The sequence below is a fragment of the Salmo salar genome, chromosome 07 (genome assembly GCF_965601325.2).
Source record: "Salmo salar chromosome 07, fSalSal1, whole genome shotgun sequence".
NCBI classification, from domain to species: domain Eukaryota; kingdom Metazoa; phylum Chordata; class Actinopteri; order Salmoniformes; family Salmonidae; genus Salmo; species Salmo salar.
Window position 1 is genome coordinate 27,297,949 of NC_138297.1, and position 23,247 is coordinate 27,321,195.

The 23,247-nt window shown below is 44.5% G+C and overlaps 1 protein-coding gene and 2 long non-coding RNA genes across 13 annotated transcripts in view; 1 reads left to right on the forward strand and 2 right to left on the reverse strand.

Moving 5' to 3' along the window:
- The window catches only part of clcn3 (Cl-/H+ antiporter 3), a 73,208-nt gene that overhangs the window by 36,224 nt on the left and 13,737 nt on the right, over nt 1-23,247 (reverse strand). The window contains exon 1 of one of the 8 annotated variants that reach the window (XM_014206961.3): nt 7,437-7,781. The exons of 5 other annotated variants lie outside the window; for them this stretch is intronic. Coding sequence is in view for 2 of the 3 variants with exons in the window: in XM_014206956.3 (XP_014062431.1) it covers nt 3,774-3,861 (88 nt within the window). In the remaining variant the exon portion in view is untranslated. 8 annotated transcript variants of the gene reach the window in all.
- On the forward strand, nt 2,754-13,562 carry LOC145880012 (uncharacterized). The gene is made up of 2 exons (XR_014392899.1): nt 2,754-2,976; nt 13,293-13,562. It is a non-coding gene; the product is annotated as an uncharacterized LOC145880012 (long non-coding RNA).
- On the reverse strand, nt 15,765-22,607 carry LOC145880011 (uncharacterized). 4 transcript variants are annotated; one of them, XR_014392896.1, is made up of 4 exons: nt 18,074-22,607; nt 16,616-17,678; nt 16,366-16,434; nt 15,765-16,164 (listed from the first exon to the last, which is right to left on the reverse strand). It is a non-coding gene; the product is annotated as an uncharacterized LOC145880011 (long non-coding RNA). The 4 variants fall into 4 exon arrangements; XR_014392897.1 differs by having other exon boundaries at nt 16,616-17,334; nt 17,515-22,607; XR_014392898.1 differs by having other exon boundaries at nt 16,616-16,688; nt 16,958-22,605.

The following is a 23,247-nucleotide window of genomic DNA, read 5'->3' on the forward strand; positions in this document are numbered from 1 at the left end:
TCCAAGAGCTGAACCCTGAAAAGATTCTGCTGTCAGCTGTTAAAAACACTAAACAACCTTATTATCCAAACACACAGGGACATCAATTAAATTACAGAAATTAAATCCTCATAGAAAAATGTACAAAAACTCTGACTAAACCAGATTGCTATTTGGCCCTCAACAGAGAATACAAATTGGCAGAATATCTCTATTCTGTCAGAGATACAAAACAGAGACAGATCCTGAACAAATACATGCTCAGCGACCACCAATTGGCTATAGAAAAAGGGAGAAACAAAAAGAGATGGCTACTCAAAGAGGAGCGTCTGTGTGGTCACTGCACGACACAGGAAGTGGAGACAGAGATGCACTTTTTCCTCTACTGTGAGAAATACTCCCAAATAAGATAATATTTTTTTAAGACATTATCTCAATCAATTCCCAACTTCTGTGCATTTAAAAATAACATAAAGCTGGGAATTATTCTGGGTGAGGGAGAGACTGTAAATATTACTGCCAGATATGTATATGATCGCCATCCCATGACCATTAATTCCTGAAGTATTTACATTGTTTATAACTGACAGTAATACATAGTGTAACCATCATCCATGTTGTATTTATATTTATTAGCCATTCTTTTTCATAATCATATTTGTATTTAATTAAATGTATTGACCACAGATTACACAATACAACAGAAGACAGCGAGCGAGAGGAGAGAGAGCAAGACAAGAGAGGAGAGGGCGAGCGAGAGAGAGTGCGAGAAGAGAGGGCGAGCGAGAGGGCGAGCGAGAGAAGAGAGGGCGAGCGAGAGGGCGAGCGAGAGAAGAGAGGGCGAGCGAGAGGGCGAGCGAGAGAAGAGAGGGCGAGCGAGAGGGCGAGCGAGAAGAGAGGGCGAGCAAGAAGAGAGGGCAAGAGGAGGGAAAGAGGAGGGCGAGCGAGAGGGCAAGAGGAGAGGGCGAGCGAGCGAGCGGAGAGGGCGAGCGAGCGAGCGGAGAGGGCGAGCGAGCGGAGAGGGCGAGCGAGCGGAGAGCAGAGAGAACGAGCGAGAGGAGAGCAGAGAGAGCGAGCGAGAGGAGAACAGAGAGAGCGAGCGAGAGGAGAGCAGAGAGAGCGAGCGAGAGGAGAGCAGAGAGAACGAGCGAGAGGAGAGCAGAGAGAGCGAGCGAGCGGAGAGCAGAGAGAACGAGCGAGAGGAGAGCAGAGCGAGCGAGAGGAGAGCAGAGAGAACGAGCGAGAGGAGAGCAGAGAGAACGAGCGAGAGGAGAGCAGAGAGAACGAGCGAGAGGAGAGCAGAGAGAACGAGCGAGAGGAGAGCAGAGAGAGCGAGCGAGAGGAGAGCAGAGAGAACGAGCGAGAGGAGAGCAGAGAGAGCGAGCGAGAGGAGAGCAGAGAGAGCGAGCGAGAGGAGAGCAGAGAGAGCGAGCGAGCGAGCGGAGAGCAGAGAGAGGAGAGCAGAGAGAGGAGAGCAGAGAGAACGAGCGAGAGGAGAGCAGAGAGAACGAGCGAGAGGAGAGCAGAGAGAACGAGCGAGAGGAGAGCAGAGAGAGCGAGCGAGAGGAGAGCAGAGAGAGCGAGCGAGCGGAGAGCAGAGAGAGCAGAGAGAGAGGAGAGCAGAGAGAGAGGAGAGCAGAGAGAGAGGAGAGCGAGCGAGCGAGCGAGGAGAGCAGAGAGAGCGAGAGGAGAGAGAGCGAGAGGAGAGCAGAGAGAGCGAGAGGAGAGCAGAGAGAGCGAGAGGAGAGCAGAGAGAGCGAGAGGAGAGCAGAGAGAGCGAGAGGAGAGCAGAGAGAGCGAGCGAGCGAGCGGAGAGCAGAGAGAGCAAGCAAGAGAGGAGAGAGAGGGGATCCTTTGGCAGTGTCTTTTGTCTCTGGTCATTTAACATGGGAATCTAATGAACAAGAGGAATACGCCAACACGCGCGCACACACCGTTATCTCAGATATACAGACAGGGACGTACCCTAACATACAGACACACACACCCACCCTAAGGAACTCAACTGTAAACTGAAAGTGGATGGAATAGGACTGATGTTAGAACGTTTTCTTCTCTTTTGAGCTGAATCAAATCAGTCAACCATGAGATGTGGTAGGTTATGTTAAAGGAAAGCATATTACTCAGTGCGGGGCCATGAATAGTTTAGGCCTTAGGGATGATTGCACAACATATTAGCTAACTGTGAAAGAACTACCCAGGATATATCCACATAACACTGAATCCTGTTGAAAATGTATAGGATTTGTACAGGTAATGAGGATAGCAGATGCTTTATAGATGTTATAGTGTGTGTGTGCGTGTGTGACAGTGCAGAATGAGGTGTACGGACTAGTGAGACATCACTACCGATCTGTCCAACAGGTCCTCCTCCCTGTCGCCGAAACACTGTTGCATGTTAAATGGATCAGCACCACGCTGAGTAACATCTGACAGCTGCTATAGAGGTGTTCCCACACACACACACACACATTTAACAGCTTATTCTACGAGAATAAAGATGGAGGCAGTGGCACACATTGCTCCTCCTCGGCCATTTATTGATTCTACGAGTTCAGCTAAACCCGGAGAATAAACACCCTGCTAATTCACCACGCAGATATGACACACACACACACAGACACACTGATAGTGGGCGCCAAGGTTAATCATCGACAAGCAGGTGAATGGTCGCAGAATGGCAGCCAGCTAGATAACACGTTCACCATGACAGTCCTCCTGTCTGACCTAAGTCATAAGCTCCACACCATTTTAGTCTATTATAACAACAGTAGGGAGCTACAGCATTGGATTATCCAGCGCCATGACTGCAACTGTAGCCAGAAGGACAGACATAACCAAACTTCCTGCCTCTATTCGGAAGAAAATAAAGATAAGAGGGAAATGGACACACACGAAGGAGCTCAACCGCAAACTGAAAGTGGATGGAATAGGACTGATGTTAGGTCGATTTCTTCTCTTTTGAGCTGAATCAAATCAGTCAGCCGTGAGGACGTGGTAGGTTATGTTAAAGGAAAGCATATTATTCAGTGCGGGGCCATGAATAGTTTAGGCCTTAGGGATGATTGCGCAACATATTAGCTAACTGAAAGAACTACCCAGGATATATCCACATAACGCTGAATCCTGTTGAAAATGTATAGGTTTTGTACAGGTAATGAGAAGGATAGCAGATGCTTTATAGATGTTAGTGTGTGTGCGTGCGTGACAGTGCAGAATGAGGTGTACTGACTAGTGAGATATGGCAGAGAACACTACAGATCAATCCAACAGGTCCTCCTCCCTGTCACTGAAACACTGTTGCATGATAAATGGATCAGCACCACGCTGAGTAACATCTGGAAGCTGTAATAGAGGTGTTCCCACACACACACACACACATTTAACAGCTTATTCTACGAGAATAAAGATGGAGGCAGTGGCACACATTGCTCCTCCTCGGCCATTTATTGATTCTACGAGTTCAGCTAAACCCGGAGAATAAACACCCTGCTAATTCACCACGCAGATATGACACACACACACAGACACACTGATAGTGGGCGCCAAGGTTAATCATCGACAAGCAGGTGAATGGTCGCAGAATGGCAGCCAGCTAGATAACACGTTCACCATGACAGTCCTCCTGTCTGACCTAAGTCATAAGCTCCACACCATTTTAGTCTATTATAACAACAGTAGGGAGCTACAGCATTGGATTATCCAGCGCCATGACTGCAACTGTAGCCAGATGGACAAACAGACCGAACCTCCAAACTCCATTCAAAGGAAGGGGGGGGGAGATCATGGCGTACCTCTTTTAGGCAGCTCCTGCAGGGCGATGGTATCCCCTCCCCCGTCGTAGGGTAGATAGGGGTCGGCCTCGGTTGAGATATCATCCATGGTTGACTGACAGTCGGTCGCTAAACTAATGTAGCTGTCTCGCCGCTTGTTAGCTCCTCGTCGCTAGGCTAACTGCTAAATCCGGGAGCAGCCTCCATGTTTCGAACAGCCTCGGAGAGACTTGCTGTATGTGCGTGTGCGTGTGTGTGAGACAAGCTGAGCTCCCTCTGTCTTTTCTCCCCCCCTAGTCTTTCTCCTCCCTCCCTAATTCCCTCTCTTTCTCGCTCTCTTCCCCTCCCTCTCCACTTTCTCGCTCTCTTCCCCTCCCTCTCCACTGCAGCAGCTGACTGCTAAGGAGCCGGTGATGTCATCGCACGACGAGCTGCAAGCCTGGTTGGTTGCTAGGGGAGACGACTGGGCTGGGGGGGAAAGCAGGCAAGGTAGCTTTGGAATGGAACCGTCTATTATAATAAGGAGGATGGGGGGGGGGGGACAGAGGGAGGAGCGATAATGCGTAAGAATGCAGAGCGATCAGGCCAGGCTGGCAGAGCCTGTTGAAAGGTGTGCCGGTCGGTCTGATGCATAATATTAGCACTCGGCCTAATATGTATTCATCAACGAAGAATAAAAGGCTGTGGTATACAGTAGTATAGCAGTACTGTAGTGCTACGCCAATATTGATCTGTATTGAACGCTATACAGTCAATGACTCTATTAATTTGCTGCTTACCATGCACAACTAATTAATATAGGTATTAGTGCACAATCATCAAAAAATTAGTTGAGGAAAACCCAATCTAGCATAGAAAAGAACAGCGTTTGTACATACATACACCACACTGCAGTACTGCTAAAATCAAATGTTGTGAAAGCAAAAGCCACAGCATGGGAAAGAGAAAAAAACTGAACATGGCATTAGAAACCACCATGAACATGTCAGTGAGACCAGTACTGAGACTGACTCTCTCTTTTTTCCCTTTCCAAAAACACTATCTCTCTCTTTCTCTCTCACAGACGGGATATGAAACCATTTGTGAGATTTCATCTGATTGTTCATAGCTATGTGTCATGTAGCAGTACACTGTCACAATTGGCAATCTGCATACACCAGTGGAAGCTCCGCATAAAAATAAAAAATGGTAAAACATTGAAAAAGTTATCCTTCTTAGATTAAACTATACAAAATATATTCACGTCACATACAGTTGAAGTCGGAAGTTTACATACACCTTAGCCAAATACATTTAATCTCAGTTTTTCACAATTCCTGACATTTAATCCTAGTAAAAATTCCCTGTCTTAGGTCAGTTAGGATCACCACTTTATTTAAAAATGTGAAATGTCAGAATAATAGTTGAGAGAATGATTTATTTCAGCTTTTATTTCATTCATCACATTCCCTTTGGGTCAGAGGTTTATATACACTCAATTAGTATTTGGTAGCATTGCCTTTAAATTGTTTAACTTGGGTCAAACATTTTGGGTAGCCTTCCACAAGCTTCCCACAATAAGTTGGGTGAATTTTGGCCCATTCCTCCTGACAGAGCTGGTGTAACTGAGTCAGGTTTGCAGGCCTCCTTGCTTTGTTGTCCTTAAGCCATTTCGCCACAACTTTGGAAGTATGCTTGGGGTCATTGTCTATTTGGAAGACCCATTTGCGACCAAGCTTTAACTTCCTGACTGATGTCTTGAGATGTTGCTTCAATATATCCCCTTAATTTTCCTTCCTCATGAAGCTATCTATTTTGTGAAGTGCATCAATCCCTCCTGCAGCAAAGGACCCCCACAACATGATGCTGCCACCCCCGTGCTTCACGGTTGGGATGGTGTTCTTCGGCCTGCAAGCCTCCCCCTTTTTCCTCCAAACATAACGATGGTCATTATGGCCAAACAGTTCTATTTCTGTTTCATCAGGCCAGAGGACATTTCTCCAAAAAGTACGATCTCTGTCCCCATGTGCAGTTGCAAACCGTAGTCTGGCTTTTTTATGGCGGTTTTGGAGCAGTGGCTTCTTCCTTGCTGAGAGGCCTTTCAGGTTATGTCGATATAGGACTTGTTTTACTGTGGATATAGATACTTTTGTACCTGTTTCCTCCAGCATCTTCACAAGGTCCTTTGCTGTTGTTCTGGGATTGATTTGCAATTTTTGCACCAAAGTACGTTCATCTCTAGGAGACAGAACACGTCTCCTTCCTGAGCGGTATGACGGCTGCGTCGTCCCATGGTGTTTATACTTGCGTACAATTGTTTGTACAGATGATTGTGGTACCTTCAGGCATTTGGAAATTGCTCCCAAGGATGAACCATTTTTTTCTGAGGTCGTGGCTGATTTCTTTTGATTTTCCCATGATGTCAAGCAAAGAGGCACTGAGTTTGAAGTTCGGCCTTGAAATATATCCACAGGTACACCTCCAATTGACTCAAATTATGTCAATTAGCCTATCAGAAGCTTCTAAAGCCATGACATCATTTTCTGGAATTATCCAAGCTGTTTAAAGGCACAGTCAACTTAGTGTATGTAAACTTCTGACCCACTGGAATTGTGATACAGTGAATTATAAGTGAAATAATCTGTCTGTAAACAATTGTTGTAAAAATGACTTGTGTCATGCACAAAGTAGATGTCCTAACCGACTTGCCAAAACTATAGTATGTTAACAAGAAATCTGTGGAGTGGTTGAAAAACAAGTTTTAATGACTCCAACCTAAGTGTATGTAAACTTCCGACTTCGTTATTGTTATGTAATTGTCTTGATACTTTACGATTTTATTTATTCATTTTCACAAATGTATTTAGTAAATATTTTCTTAACTCTATTTTTGAACTGCATTGTTGGTTAAGGGCTTGTAAGTATGCATTTCACTGTAAGGTCTACACCTGTTGTATTTGGCGCATGTGACAAATCAAATTTGATTTGATTTGAAGCAACCTCATGATGGGTATAGGGAAAATTCGAGTATCATATAGTAGCCTAAACCATAAATGTTACATTGAACTGGGTGAATGCTGTAATAGAAATAAGGCCATGCTCATGAAAAAAAATCATCCTCCCTCATCATAAACGACACTGACCGCCACTGGCGTACACGTGTGTGAAACTGTCACACTTCAATAATGCAACAACTGTATCAATTCAGTCACTAGAGCGCTGCACATGAAATGTATGTTCACACTACCACTTGTTATAATTAAAGGGATACTTCGGGATCTTGGCAATGAGGCCCATCATCTACTTCCCCAGAGTCAGATGAACTCATGGATACCATTTGTATGTCTCTGCGTGCAGTTTGAAGGAAGATGCTAACTAGCATTAGTGCAATGACTGGAAAATTATGAGTATCTGCTGCAATGACTGGAACTCTATGGGTATCTGCTGCAATGACTGGAATTAGATACCCATAGTCTTCAAGTCATTGTGGTAGCATGCTAGCAGATACCCATACTTCCAGTCATTGCGCTAATGCTAACTAGCATTGGCTCACAAAACTACCTCCAACTTCCTTCATACTGCATACATAAAAATGGTATCCATGAGTTCATCTGACTCTGGGAAAGATGATAAAGGGCCTCATTGCCAAAATCCCGAAGTATCCTTTGGTGTTGGCACCATCAAACCAACCAACGAAGCCCCTACCTGGCTTTCAGCACTGCTCCTGTTGCTAGGCGACGATGGCACAGGTGATGATGTCACCCATCTGGAGCTTGGAAGTAAATCCAGCAAACTGTTCAACAGAGTACCCAAATAACATAGCACCAGGGTTCTAGAAATCTAGAACTAGAACCAGTGAGGTTTTAAATCCACAGTTTTTAATTCCAATATTCCAATATGTCCCATTCCTCCATTCTAAGCCTGGTTCAGGTAGTTCCATTCTGTGCCACTACAGAACATTCCCACAGCTGCCTGACATAGTACACCAGCACCAACGCACAGTGCATATAAATAGCACCAAGCAGACTAAGTGACAGGCAGGCAGACAGACAGTCAGGCTAACATGCAAACACTGTGTACTGTAGTGTAAAGACAATCCTACGGGAGGGATACTGACAGATACAGGTATTTACACTTCCTGGACTGTCACCAGGCTTATGCTGATTGGACACCAAGCTGCCAAACTGGTTCATGGGAATTTGTCCCTTCACTCCCCTGGGCATGTCTTCGCCCAATTCCTATTTAACATGTAGGCGTGTGTGTATATGAACCACAGCGGAATGGGCCATTGCAAGTGTTTTCTGTCTGTCTGTGCAGGTTCGTCTTGTTTGTCAAGCTTACCAGTGTTTGTCCTGTCAGCTCCTGTCTTTTCCCAGCCTCTCTTTTCTCGTCCTCCTTGTTTTTGACCCTTGCCTGTCCTGACCCAGTACCCGCCCGCCTGACCACTCTGCCTGCCCTGACCCAGAGCCTGCCTGCCGTCCTGTACCTTTGCTCCACCTCTGGATTACTGAACTCTGTCTGTTCTTGACCCTGAGCCTGCCTGCCATCCTGTACCTTTGCTCCTACTCTAGATTATCGACCCCTGCCTGCCTTGACCTGTCGTTTGCCTGCCCCTGTTGTTACAATAAACATTGTTACTTCACACAGTCTACACTTGGGTCTTACCTTGATACCTGATAGCACGAACTGGCCATGACTGACCCAGCAGACTTGGACCAGCTCCACAACGTCATCGCACAAGGATTTGCTTCGCGGTCTGATGGAAAGCATTGCGGGAGCAATTCCGGGGGTTGCCTACTAGGCAGCCTACCACGACGGTAACTTCCCAGCCCCTCTGTAACCCAGCTGGTAGCAGCACCATCACCCCGGTTTCCCGGGAACCCCCGTTACCTCCCCCGGAGCGCTACAATGGAGATTCCAGAACCTGCCGGGCCTTTCTCTCCCAGTGCTCCCTCTTTTTCAAGCTGCAGCCTTCTTCGTTCCCCTCGGACCGCTCGAAGATAGCGTACATTATTAAGCTGATCTCCGGGAGGGCACTCGCCTGAGCCACGGCAGTGTGGGAGCAACAATCCGCCGCCTGCCTCAGTCTGCAGGTATTCGTGGTGGAGGTGAGAAGTTTGAAGCTCTGGTGTCCGGGAGAGAAGCTGCCAGGAAGTTACTCCAGCTTCGGCAGGACACCTTCAGTGTGGCAGACTGTGCGGCGGAGTTCCGCACGCTAGCAGCGGAGGATACCTGGAACCCGGAAGCGCTGTTCGACACATTCCGACATGGATTATCGTAGGAGGTAAAGGATGAGCTGGCAGCCCGAGAACTACCAACAGATCTTGACTCACTCATCGCTTTAACCATCCGGATCGATGGTCGGCTACGGGAACGTGGGAGGGAGAAGAGGTCCGATTGCGTTCCAAATCGCTCACTCAGGGATCCCACCTTGCAGCTGATGAACTCCGGAAGTCCCCAGCGTCTACGTTCCCGAGAGGATCCAAGCTTACCCGAGTCCCTCCAAGAGCCTCCAGAGACTGCCAATTCACCTCTTCCCGAGCCGATGCAGCTCGGCAGGGCTAGGCTGGCTCCAGCTGAACGCGTACGCAGACTTGAGACCCAGAATTGTCTGTATTGCATACTGCCGGTCATTTTGTGTCTACCTGTCCCTTTAAGAGACCTAGCTCATTCGTTGGAGTGGGTACACTGGTGAGTCTTAAAGATAATTGTTGGGAGACACGTGATGCCGCGGAGCTGAACAGACGTTGACAAACCGAGCTCTTGAAATGTATCCTATTATTACCTAAATAACAACGTTGAAACAATATTCTAACATCGGCTGATAAATTGTCAAATACTTACCTTCCCAAAGAGCCATGGACCTCCGACCGAGAGGCAAGAAGGACGACCAAAACGTCGTTGAATCCCAAGACAACGATAACGCCACAGCTAGCAAGTTTAGCATTAGCCCTCATATCTCAGACGACGGTTCCAGACTATTGCTCTCGGCAGCCTCGCAAGACATGCTGGCTACTCTCCTCCGGGAAATTCAGGATGGTAACAAAGGTCTTTCTATGAAAATTGACAAGAATTCGGCTGAACTCCATTCTTCCATCGACGACCTGAAATCCTCCATGAATGATCTCCTTCTGAGAACGACTGAGGCCGAGATGCGCATTAACACAGTTGAGGACACCGTCGCTCGACATGACCAGGTTCTGATAGAACTGCAGAAGGATAATGCCTACCTCAAAAACAAAGTAGACCAGATGGAGAACCAGAGCAGATGCAGTAATATCCGTGTGGTGGGATTGAAAGAGGGCCGTGACCCGGTCCGCTTCTTCACTCAATGGATCCCGGATGTCCTAGGCATAATCAACTTCACCAAGCCGCTGGAAATCGAACGCGCCCATAGAACATCAGCGCCGAAACCCCGGCCAGAGGAGCCCCCACCTGCCGTTCTGGTCAGGTTCCTCCGTTTCCAAGACAGAGAAGATACTGCAACTCGCAAGAGCCAAAGGGGACATCACCTTCGATGGCAAGAGGGTCAGCCTTTTCCCGGATATGAGTGCCGATCTCGCCAGACGTCGCAAGCAGTTCAGACCTGCCGCCAAAGCACTGAAGGAGAAGAACATCACCGGCTACCTCATCCACCCTGCGCGGATGAAAGTTCAGTACAAAGGCCGATGCCATATCTTCAACACACCGGGAGAAGTATTCACTTTTCTCAAAGAACCGAACCGCGACTGAAAAACGGTCTCTCTGGGGGATAAGATCCAATCTGTTTGTTTTCTCTTATCTGGACTGATCTGCTGATATCGGATCCGTCTACCCCGCTATCCGGTCGCTATAATTGATTTGTACATTTTCAACTAACCGTTTTTCCCCGGGGTGAGTTCTATTACATTTACAGGAGACTATATTTTGGTTTAGTCAATATCCACTGGACGAAGCAATAAGTGGGTTTAGGCCCACCGCTTCCCCCCCATTTATGTTTCTCCTCTCCCGAAAAGAGACTCAAGCAGCCCTTACCATGGGCAGTAATTATTCAGCCATAAATGCCTATTCACAACGTTTGTTTTCAATTTAGAGAGCTTGCAGGTTTTAGTTTACGCCAAGGTTTAGCTAGTAAGAGTAAGGTGGAAAGCGAGCAGCAACGTATCTACAAGTGTATTCATGTTTGATTGTTGGGATTGTTGTTTTAGTCTGACAATCGGGGTGGGTGGGTTTTTTTCCCCCTTTTTTTCCATGTTTATTGTTGTTTCCTTCCTAAAGAGGCACATAGGTCACTTCTGTGTTCAAACCAAAGTTGAAACATTTCCTGACTATTTACATATGAGAGATTTCCATTCGGTTACATATTTCAAACCCAACCTATGCTTAATCCACTAAAATATGTCACATTCAACGTAAAAGGCCTTAACAGCCCGATTAAAAGGAAAAGAGTCTATACATACCTTAAGAAATTAAAGGCCGATATTGTGTTTCTACAAGAAACACATCTTACAGCCAGCGAACACAAGAAATTGAAGAGGGAATGGGTAGGACAAGTTTTTGCGTCCTCTTTTAACTCCAAAGCAAGAGGAACTGCAATTTTGATAAGTAGACACATCCCCTTCTGCGTCAACAACACCATCTCTGATCCCTCGGGCAGGTTTGTTTTGGTGCAGGGGCATATGTTTTCAGAGTCTTGGACCCTGCTGAATATTTATGCTCCTAACTTCGATGACCATATGTTTATACAGAATGTCTTCCTTCAGGTCGCTCAAGCACCACCAGGATGGCTACTGGTTGGAGGAGATCTAAATTTTTGTTTAGATACAGTCCTTGATATGTCCTCGGATAAACCCTCCGTTCTTACCAAAGCCGCCAAGCTCACCATGTCATTCATGAAAGATCTTAATTTACTAGACATCTGGAGACAGTTGCACCCACAGGATAGGGACTACTCTTTTTATTCACACCCACACAAGACACACACACGCATAGATAACTTTTTACTATCGACCCAACTGTTTCATAGAGTGTTAGATATCGAGTATCTCCCCAGATTGCTTAGCGACCATTCTCCTCTGGTATTATCAATCTCCATTCCTAACAAGGTAAACGGAGCATATAGATGGAGACTAAATCCTACACTCTTAAAGCAACCAGAATTTTGTGCATTTATCAAAGAGCAGATCAATATTTTTACTTTGACAAACAAACCCTCCGCTCCTGACAGTTTCATTCTTTGGGACACATTGAAAGCCTATCTGAGGGGACAGATCATTTCCTATACTAAAGGGTTGAAGAGAAAATATGGTGCGGAACTGAATGTCCTTGAATCTGAAATCTCTGAGCTGGAGAAAACCTACCAAAGAGGCCCGACTAAAGATCTATATAGGCTTTTGGTAAATAAAAAACTGAAATATAATATTCTGAACACATATCAAGCTGAGAGGGCCATCACTAAATCAAAACAGCGTTATTACGAGCTTGGAGAGAAAGCTCACAAAGTACTGGCATGGCAACTGAAAGCAGAGGAAAGTAAGAGGACAATTAATGCTATAGAAACCCTTACTAATGAGATATCTTTCGACCCTACCGAAATTAATAATACCTTTAAGAAATACTATGAAGACCTCTACACTTCCCAATCAAGCGATGATCTGTCGGAGATCGACTCCTTTCTCTCCTCTCTCAACCTCCCATGCCTGTCAGAGGAAGACAGAGAGCGCCTGAGTGAAAACTTCTCTGTTCCTGAATTGGTGGAAGCCATTAAATCCTTACCTTCTAATAAATCTCCTGGGGAGGATGGCTTCCCTCCAGAGTTCTATAAAGAATTTAGGGAGCTGTTGGTCCCCTACCTCATGGAGGTACTTAAAAAAGCCGGGGAAGACAACTGCTTTCCAGAGTCTTTCTCTCAAGCAGTGATTACTGTAATCCACAAGAAAGGGAAAAACCCGCTAAAGTGCGCCTCCTATAGACCAATCTCTCTCCTTAACACAGATTGTAAACTGGTCACCAAACTGGACGGGCGCTTTATAGGCCGGGTCACCCACCAGACCACCACCGTTAACCTACGAGTGTTGGGGAACCACAGCGAGACGATCCAATTCCTGTTGATTGAATCTCTGGAGGTTCCCGTGGTATTGGGATTCTCTTGGCTCCAGCGACACAATCCCTCCATTGATTGGGCTACTGGTGCCATCGTGGGCTGGAGCCCGTCCTGCCACACTCATTGCCTGAAGTCAGCTCTGCCTGCACGGGGGCGTCTTCCTGGGGGCATGGAAATTGTCCCGGACCCCTCCGCCAGCTACGCAGAGTACCAGGACCACCGGGAGGGGTTCAGTAAGGCCCGTGCCACTTCGCTTCCACAGCACCGACCGGTATCCAAGAAGGTCAAGCCTGAGGCGGTGGCACGCCTCTATTGTGCTGCGGCTACACCCCCGGAAGCCGAGACCTTCACCCCCGTTCCAAGATCATTAGCTCCTTTGCTGTTCGTCCTCTGTTGCCCTGTACCCTCCGTATTTTTCCTACTTATTCTGTGTCTAGAGTCAAAACCATGTCTGACTGCCCCTTGTCTTCTGTTTCTAGGCCCATCACTCCCCCTCGTGCCATTGATGGCCAGCCAGCGTACACGGTAAGACGCCTCCTGAGGGCTCGACCACGGGGCAGGGGTTTCCAGTACCTGGTTGACTGGGAGGGTTATGGCCCGGAGGAGAGGTGCTGAGTTCCCGCTAAAGACATCTTGGACCCGGCCCTCATCCTGCCTGCACCTTTGCTCCACCTATGGACTACCGACCCCTGCCTGCCTTGACCTGTCGTTTGCCTGCCCCTGTTGTTACAATAAACATTATTACTTCACACAGTCTGCACTTGAGTCTTACCTTGATACGTGACAACGGGATGGTTTTTCAATACTGCCAATACCATTGAAACTATTTCTTTAAAGTTTTTCAAAACATTTAAGTATATTTGTAGCTACTTTTTAAGTAAATACCTGCAATGAAAAAAGATTGCATTCTTCATTTCACCTATCACATTATTTTATATTATGAAGCTTACAGTAGTTCCCCAGAACAGTTGAGCCAGTCACGTATTTGTTTGTAAATACACATTATATACAAAAGTATGTGGACACCCCTTCAAATTAGTGGATTGAGTAGAATATAATATAACCTGATTATGCCAAGGATGCCAGTCAGGGAATACACTACTGTTCAAAAGTTTGGGGTCACTTAGAAATGTCCTTGTTTTTGAAAGAATGCACATTTTTTGTCCATTAAAATAACATAAAATGTATCAGAAATACAGTGTAGACATTGTTAATGCTGTAAATGAATATTGTAGCTGGAAATGGCAGATTTTTTATGGAATATCTACATAAGCGTACAGAGGCCCATTATCAGCAACCATCACTCCTGTGTTCCAATGGCACGTTGTGTTAGCTAATCCAAGTTTATCATTTTAAAAGGCTAATTGATCATTAGAAAACCCTTTTGCAATTATGTTAGCACAGCTGAAAACTGGTGTTCTGATTAAAGAAGCACTAAAACTGGCCTTTAGACTAGTTGAGTATCTGGAGCATCAGCATTTTGTGGGTTCAATTACAGGCTCAAAATGGCCAGAAACAAAGAACTTTCTTCTGAAACTCATCAGTCTATTCTTGTTCTGAGAAATGAAGGCTATTCCATGCAAGAAATTGCCAAGAAACTGAAGATCTCAAACAACGCTGTGTCCTACTCCCTTCACAGAACAGCACAAACTGGCTCTGACCAAAATAGAAAGAGGAGTGGGAGGCCCCGGTGCACAACTGAGTAAGAGGACAAGTACATTAGAGTGTCTAGTTTGAGAAACAGACGCCTCACAAGTCCTCAACTGGCAGCTTCATTAAATAGTACCCACAAAACACAAGTCTCAACGTCAACAGTGCAGAGGCGACTCCGAGATGCTGGCATTCTAGGCAGAGTTGCAAAGAAAAAGCCAGATCTCAGACTGGCCAATAAAAAGAAAATATTAAGATGGGCAAAAGAACACAGACACTGGACTGAGGAAGATTGGAAAAAGTGTTATGGACAGACAGATCTAAGTTTGAGGTGTTCGGATCACAAAGAAGAACATTCGTGAGACGCAGAAAAAATGAAAAGATGCTGGAGGAGTGCATGATTCTATCTGTCAAGCATGGTGGAGGCAATGTGATAGTTTGGGGGTGCTTTGGTGGTGGTAAAGTGGGAGATTTGTACAGGGTAAAAGGGATCTTGAAGAAGGACAGAAATCACTCCATTTTGCAACGCCATGCCATACCCTGTGGAAGGCGCTTAATTGGAGCCAATTTCCTCTTACAACAGGACAATGCTCCAAAGCACAGCTCCAAACTATGCAAGAACTATTTAGGGAAGAAGCAGTCAGCTGGTATTCTGTCTATAATGGAGTGGCCAGTAGTCACCGGATCTCAACCCTATTGAGGGAACAGCTTCACCGTATGGTACGTAAGAAGTGCCCATCAAGCCAATCCAATTTGTAGGAGGTGCTTCAGGAAGCATGGGGTGAAATCTCTTCAGATTATCTCAACAAATTGACAACTAGAATTGCAAAGGTCTGCAAGGCTGTAATTGCTGCAAATGGAGGATTCTTTGACGAAAGCAAAGTTTGAAGGACACAATTATGTCAATTTAAAAAAAGCATTATTTCTAACCTTGTCAACATCTTGACTATACTGTATTTCCTATTCATTTTGCAACTCATTTCATGTATGTTTTCATGGAAAACAAGGACATTTCTAAGTGACCCCAAACTTTTGAACGGTACTGTACATGTAGTTATTACCAAGCATGAGTTCCCCACATAGCCTGTACATTGAATATATATTAACTATCATGTACACCAACTTCGCAAATAAAGGTGTGATTCAGGTGTGAATGTCTGTGAGACATTCTTTATTCAGTCATATCCAATTCGTCTTTTTTTTTGGGGGGGGGGGGGTTGGGGCGACACAGGATAGGTGTAGTATTTCATCAAATGAGAGAATTAATTTCAACCAGTAGAGAATGTGAACCAATTCCAGTAGAGAATGTGAAAAGCTTTATTGAAAGAAGTTCATTATCCAAGTTATAAATACGTAATATTAAAAATACAAGTTCAATATGTACTTCAATGCATATCTGGTGGGCATTATAAAAACAGAGGAAGAAAGATGAGGTGGGGAGAGAGGCGTGAGAGAAAGTGTAATAGACAGAAAGGGAAAAAGAGATAAGAACGGAGGAGCAGGGAAGACAGCATATGATTAATGAATTACAGTGCTATTAAACTTCATATTCTCTCAGGTCATCACAAGTACATTATAGTGTCTCTAACAGTGTCTCCTAACCATTCTTGGACCCCCAGTTGGCCAGAGGGTTATCTTAGAGTCGGTGAGGTGGTGATGACAGGACTGGGGGTTGGCATCCTCTCTCACACCAAAACATACCTGCAGAAGAGACAGATGGAGAGAAAATAAAAATAAACAAGGCTTAATCATGCTAACACTGTCAGTCATCATAATCATCGGCTGAAATGCAAAACTGACCTTGGATCATTAACTCTGGGATTACTACATCTCCATCTGTATTTCAATGCAAAGCACCTCTTTAATAATACTGCCTGTTGGCCTGACCAAGTGACATCTCACCTCTGATCATGCTGTGCCCTCTATGTGTCAGGCAGTTCAGAAGTGGTTCACAGACACAGCTGATCTAACCTAGAGGATTTAGGGAGAAGGGGTCGAAATTGTTATTGAGAAAATAAGGTAGTTAAAGAGACAGTGTTCAACAGCAATCTGTGTGTGTGGCTGCAGAGTACTTTATACTGAAAAACATGCAGACACACGAGGACAAACGATATAGCGTAGTTACTTAAATATAAATAATGGAGGGCCTTACTATTCTCCATTGTTGGTCCTCTTGCCTATTCTTTGAAGGTGGAAGGAGCCAGTTATACACCTGAGCCTGCTTACTGCACAATACAATACATCAATCAGATTGATACACAACTGTGTAGGTGTGGGTTGTAGGGTGTCTTATTGTTCACATTGTTTTCAATATGGGTGACTCTTAAAAGAGCCTGTTTTGTTTATGTACAGACATCACCCTTACCTGAACAGCAGCGTTAAATAAGGTAAACATTCTTTTTTTATATATAATTTTACCTGAATGGCACCCTCACCTAAGAAGTATAAATCAAAGGGAGAGAAACTTGGAATTGAATAACTGCAGTTGACATACCTAAGTAAATGGAAGAATAGTCTTATTGCAATGTGGGTGGCTCTTAAAAGAGCCTTTGGTTATGCATAGTGTGGTCTATGGTGTTGCCAGGGACGTAGGAGGTAAAGGCCTTCCCACACGGATTGCATCCAGTGCTGCATTGTTGGCCCCCATCCTTGCAACATCCTGCAGAGCAACAGACCTCTCCTCTGGCACACGGCGGCAAGCTGCAGATCCCCTCCTGGTCCTCGTGAAGTTATGCAGGACACAGGTAGCCTTCACACACGACTGAATTTCCCCACGAGGCAGTCCCAGGTGGCCCTGGCCACCCAATCGTGCAGTGTCCTACACGGTAACTGTAGGGAATCGTTTTGGAGGAATCTCCAGTTGCAAGATATCTGTAGGAATATGGAAGACAATGTCATTATTAGACTTTTACATCACCAGGTCATTGTGGATTACTGAAAGTATATCTCCTGTAATAAATCATGATAACATTGAATAGATAGATGCATGTGTAGAATGTGACAACAGAAGGATCATATCAAGGATGGCATCAAAAATGAATACATAAATACTGTTTGAAGCTTGATGATGAGTTGATCATTTAAATCAGCTGTGTAGTGCCAAGGCAAAAACAAAAATGTTTTTGTTTTGAGTCCCCAGGACCTGGACTCAGAACCACCGCTCTTCATTGGGACCTCTTCATCTGCATACAACAGGCGTTCAAAGCTCTCTGTAGCTGAGGACAGAAAACATCACAAAAAACAGACTTCCTTATACTCCAATTAGACAGCACTGAATATTTTGGTACTATTATCTCTGTCCTCACTTCTTTCTAGGGACTGGAACTACACAAAAGTACCTGCCCTATTCAGTTGGAGCTGCTATCCTTAGCTAGCTTCCTACAAATGCATTAGAATTTTTTTTTTTACAATGATAAATACATCACAATAGGTAGCTAATATGAAGTTAGGTAGCTGGTGATATTTAATTAACTTAGCTAACTAGCTGTATAGTATGTAAAGTTGTCTCGATAGCTAGCTATGCTAGCAACTCATTTGAGTTAGCCTCCACTGTAGCTAGTTAGCTAAGAATACGTCATTATTTTTACATTTTCAAAATGTATTTACTTACTTCAATAGGTTCTCCCGTTGACGATTGGAAACAGGGCAGCAATGTTTGTCACCAGAGCGGTTTAGAGCATATTACTATTTACCTGTGAAATGTAGAATGGATTAAACTATTTACCCATTTAATAACCAGACCTTATACAAAATGCTGAATTCTTGATGTACAACCGAACTGCTGCTATATGCTGCCAGCACCGCCACAAGGGTGCCACTCTGAGCGGCCGAAGATGCACGAGGAAATGTACAGCCTGCTAGTGTACACTGGCCGTTAAGTGGCCGCCTATGTCGGCAAATTGACAAGGGCGGCATTTTCTATGCTAAACTGACCAAGACATACCTCCGACAACATATAAAACGTCACATAATTCTGCCCAACAACAATAATTGCTTTCAACATGTGGCATATGGGCTTTTTAGCTGAGCGTTGATACCGGCCTGTGCCCACTCTGTCAAAGGAAGGGACGCAAAATATTTTGCTTGTCCATTCCCAGCGCTCCTCTCCAGGGTGCTGTTGGAGACGCATCGCTGCAGCGGTCCACCAACATTCCGTCAAAAACATTATCCAACATAAATCATGTAGCAGATACAGGATATGGTAAAAATAGTATGTTGCCTTTACTGTAGCCTACAGGCTGGAGATAAAATGTATGACCGTCTTGAGAGGGACACTTTTTACATCATGCAGGTTTCTCCTCGATCAAATAGCCAAACCTAAATGGTGCCCAATCAAAAAATGCGCTGTCACGTTAACAAACAACACATCCTAAAAACAGGTCAGGTCAAAGTAAAATGGACAATATGGAATGCACTATCACAAGTGTTGTCCAGGAGTTTCACCCTATTTTCATGATCAGTGGTTTCAAGCTGATCATAGCGGGAAAAAAATAAAATAAACACAATGCAAATAGGCTCATGATAACTCCTAAAAAGTTGGGTAGCTGAAATTCAGGACTTATATAGCAAAACTGATTCGTCACAAAGCCAATGCAACCGCCTGTTTTAAAAATGATTGGCCTACTACATGGATGGGCATTCATAAAATTCCATTGCTGGTTGACATGGTAGGCTACACCCCAGTAAGCATGAGCCGACGTCTTTATTTGGTGTTTTACAAAATGGTAGGCTTACCACAGTTGGGCATTCATAAAATACAATTTCAGACGACACTGTAGGATATACCTCAGGAAGCAGGGACCGACCCTGACGCCTTTTGGACGTCTTTTTTTGTTGCAGTCCAGACCAGTCTTGAATTCCACATCCATGGACATTGGATTTTGGTCTGGTCCGAACCTGTTTGCTTTGATTTCAACGCCCACGGACATATATTTTTGGTCCGGTCTGGTCCAAATCTGAACCCATCATAGACGTCTACGTTTGGTTCAGATTTGGTCAGGTCTAGACCAGCCAAACATAGTCATCTATAAAATGACATATTTTCAACTTTCATTCATTACCGAAAATGAATCTGATTTCAACGTTCGTAAAATATGTATTTTCAACGTCTTTTCAATGTCCTGGAAAATACGTATTTTAAACTTCCGGAAAATAGATATTTTCACCATTCATTCAGAACCTACATTTATTCCTAACATCAACGTCTGATAAATAAGTATTTTAGACATCTTTTCAACATCCTTGTGCTTACTGGGCTTATTCTAGTTTCACTGTGGGTGCTGCTTTTTGGGCTTGCTTAAAGCAGCAGAAAGGCAAGGACCAGCCCTGCTACCCCTTGACTTATTCCACATTTTGTTGTGTTACAGCCTGAATTCGAAAATGGATTCAATAGATGTTTTTCTTTCACCCATCTACACAAAATACCCCATAACGACAAAGTGAAAACACGTTTTTAGAATTGTTTGCTAATTTATTGAAAATGAAATACAGAAAGATCTCATTTACATACAGCGTAAGTATTCACACCCCTGAGTCAATACATGTCAGAATCACCTTTGGCAGCAATTACAGGCGTGAGTCTTTCTGGTTAAGTCTCTAATACATAGGTATCATACTCATTCCATGGAAGACTGAGTGTCTGCGGGTTTTCACTCCTCCCTTGTACTTGATTGATGAATTAAGGTCACTAATTACACTGAACATAAAAATAAAAACGCAACATGTAAAGTGTTGGTCCCATGTATCATGCGCTGAAATAAAAGACCCCAGAAATGTTCCATACTCACAAAAAGCTTATTTCTCGAAAATGTGAACAAATTTGTTTACATCTCTGTTAGTGAGCCTTTCTCTTTTGCCAAGACAATCCATCTACCTGACAGGTGAGGCATATCAAGAAGTTGATTAAACAGCATTATCCTTACACAGGTGCACCTTGTGCTGAGGACAATAAAAGGACACTCTGAAATGTACAGTTTTGTCACACAACACAATGCCACAGATGTCTCAAGTTTTGAAGGAGCGTGCAATTGGCATGCTGACTGCAGGAATGTCCACCAGAGCTGTTGTCACATAAGCCGCCTCCAACGTTTTTTTTTTTTAGAGAATTTGGCAGTACGTCAAACCGGCCTCACAACCGCAGACCATGTGTAACCACACCAGCACAGGACCTCAATATCTGGCCTCTTCACCTGCTGGATCGTCTGAGACCAGTCACCCAGTCTGCTGATGAAACTGTGGGTTTGCACAACCAAATAATTTCTGCACAAACTGTCAGAAACCATCTTAGGGAAGCTCATCTGCGTGCTCGTCATCCTCACCAGGGTCTTGACCTGACTGCAGTTTGGAGTCGTAACAGTTTTCAGTAGGCAAATGTGAACCTTTGACAGCCACTGACATGCTGAAGAAGTGTGCTCTTCACGAATGAATCATGGTTTCAACGGTACCTGGCAGATGGCAGACAGCGTGTATGGCATTGTGTGGGCAAACGGTTTGCTGATATCAACGTTGTGAACAGAGTGCCCCATGGTGGCGGTGGGCTTATGGTATGGGCAGGCATAAGCTATGGACAACAAACACAATTGTATTTAATCCATGGCAATTTCAATTTCAATGCAGATACCGTGACGAGATCCTCAGGCCCATTGTCGTGCCATTCATCCACCGCCATCACCTCATGTTTCAGCATGATAATGCAAGGCCCCATGTCGCAAGAATCTTTACACAATTCCTGGAAGCTGAAAATGTCCCTGTTAGCTAGCAGCTTCTATAAAAATCCGCTAGTACTTGTGCTAATTTTGTTAGCATTTTGGTAGACACCTAATGTTATTTTTTTTGCATTTTTAGCGCAAAAAAACAGTAATACCAGTAATACCGTAAATCCCGGGATGAGAGAAGGACAGTATGACGATATGAAAATCTGGATACCGCCCAACCTTAGAGGCCACTGATTGAACAGAGATTACTGAGAGTGACCTTGTGTGTAACCCAATACCAGCCAAAACACACACGCACACAATGGCCCGCTTCTCTGTGTGTCCTACTGAGCAAAGCCTGGTCACCCTCACTGGAGCGCTACTATATACAGCCAGCCTTCACTGGGTCATTAATTATTAATATGTCGGGTCTGCTCGGCCTCTGTCTGGTCTCCTTAAGTGTAGGATACACAGCACTTACACTAAACAACATATTCCAAAGTAAAGTTATGATAGGTTAAGAGCACAGAGCATGGTGCAGAATTTCAACCTTAACATTCCTCGATACATATTGCTTGGTGTGAGGACTCCTGGCAAGAACTAATGTACTCTAAACCTGCCCTAAGGCTTAATCAATGCAGCATGAGGACATTATGAGCCTTTTACACAAGGCCTACATGACACAATATTTAGATTCACTCACCTGGTTTACCAGCCGTTTCCGCATTCAACAGCTACAGTTGAAGTCGGAAGTTTACGTACACTATTGTTGGAGTCATTAAAACTCGTTTTTCAACCACTCCACAAATTTCTTGTTAACAAACAATAGTTTTGGCAAGTCAGTTAGGACATCTACTTTGTGCAAGACACAAGCAATTTTTCAACAATTGTTTAGAGATTATTTCACTGTATCACAATTCCAGTGGATCAGAAGTTTACATACACTAAATTCCAGAAAATGATGTCATGGCTTTAGAAGCTTCTGATAGGCTAATTTACAGCATTTGAGTCAATTGGAGGTGTACCTGTGGATGTATTTCAAGGCCTACCTTCAAACTCAGTGCCTCTTTGCTTGACATCATGAGAAAATCAAAAGAAATCAGCCAAGACCTCAGAAAAAAAATTGTAGACCTCCACAAGTCTGGTTCATCCTTGGGAGCAATTTCCAAATGCCTGAAGGTACCACGTTCATCTGTATAAAGAATAGTAAGCAAGTATAAACACCATGGGATCACACAGCCGTCATACCGCTCAGGAAGGAGAGCGTTCTGTCTCCTAGAGGTGAACGTACTTTGGTGCGAAAAGTGCAAATCAATCCCAGAACAACAGCAAAGGACCTTGTGAAGATGCTGGAGGAAACAGGTACAAAAGTATCTATATACACAGTAAAACGAGTCCTATATCGACATAACCTGAAAGGCCGCTCAGCAAGGAAGAAGCCACTGCTCCAAAACCACCATAAAAAAGCCAGACTACGGTTTGCAACTGCACATGGGGACAAAGATCGTACTTTTTGGAGAAATGTCCTCTGGTCTGATGAAACAAAAATAGAACTGTTTGGCCATAATGACCATTGTTATGTTTGGAGGAAAAAGGGGGAGGCTTGCAAGCCAAAGAACACCATCCCAACCGTGAAGCACGGGGGTGGCAGCATCATGTTGTGGGGGTGCTTTGCTGCAGGAGGGACTGGTGCACTTCACAAAATAGATGGCTTCATGAGGGAGGAAAATTCTGTGGATATATTGAAGCAACATCTCAAGACATCAGTCAGGAAGTTAAAGCTTGGTCGCAAATGGGTCTTCCAAATGGCCAATGACCCCAAGCATACTTCCAAAGTTGTGGCAAAATGGCTTAAGGACAACAAAGTCAAGGTATTGGAGTGGCCATCACAAAGCCCTGACCTCAATCCTATAGAAAATTTGTGGGCAGAACTTAAAAAGTGTGTGCGAGCAAGGAGGCCTACAAACCTGACTCAGTTATACCAGCTCTGTCAGGAGGAATGGCCAAAATTCACCCAACTTATTGTGGGAAGCTTGTGGAAGGCTTACCCGAAACGTTTGACCCAAGTTAAACAATTTAAAGACAATGCTAC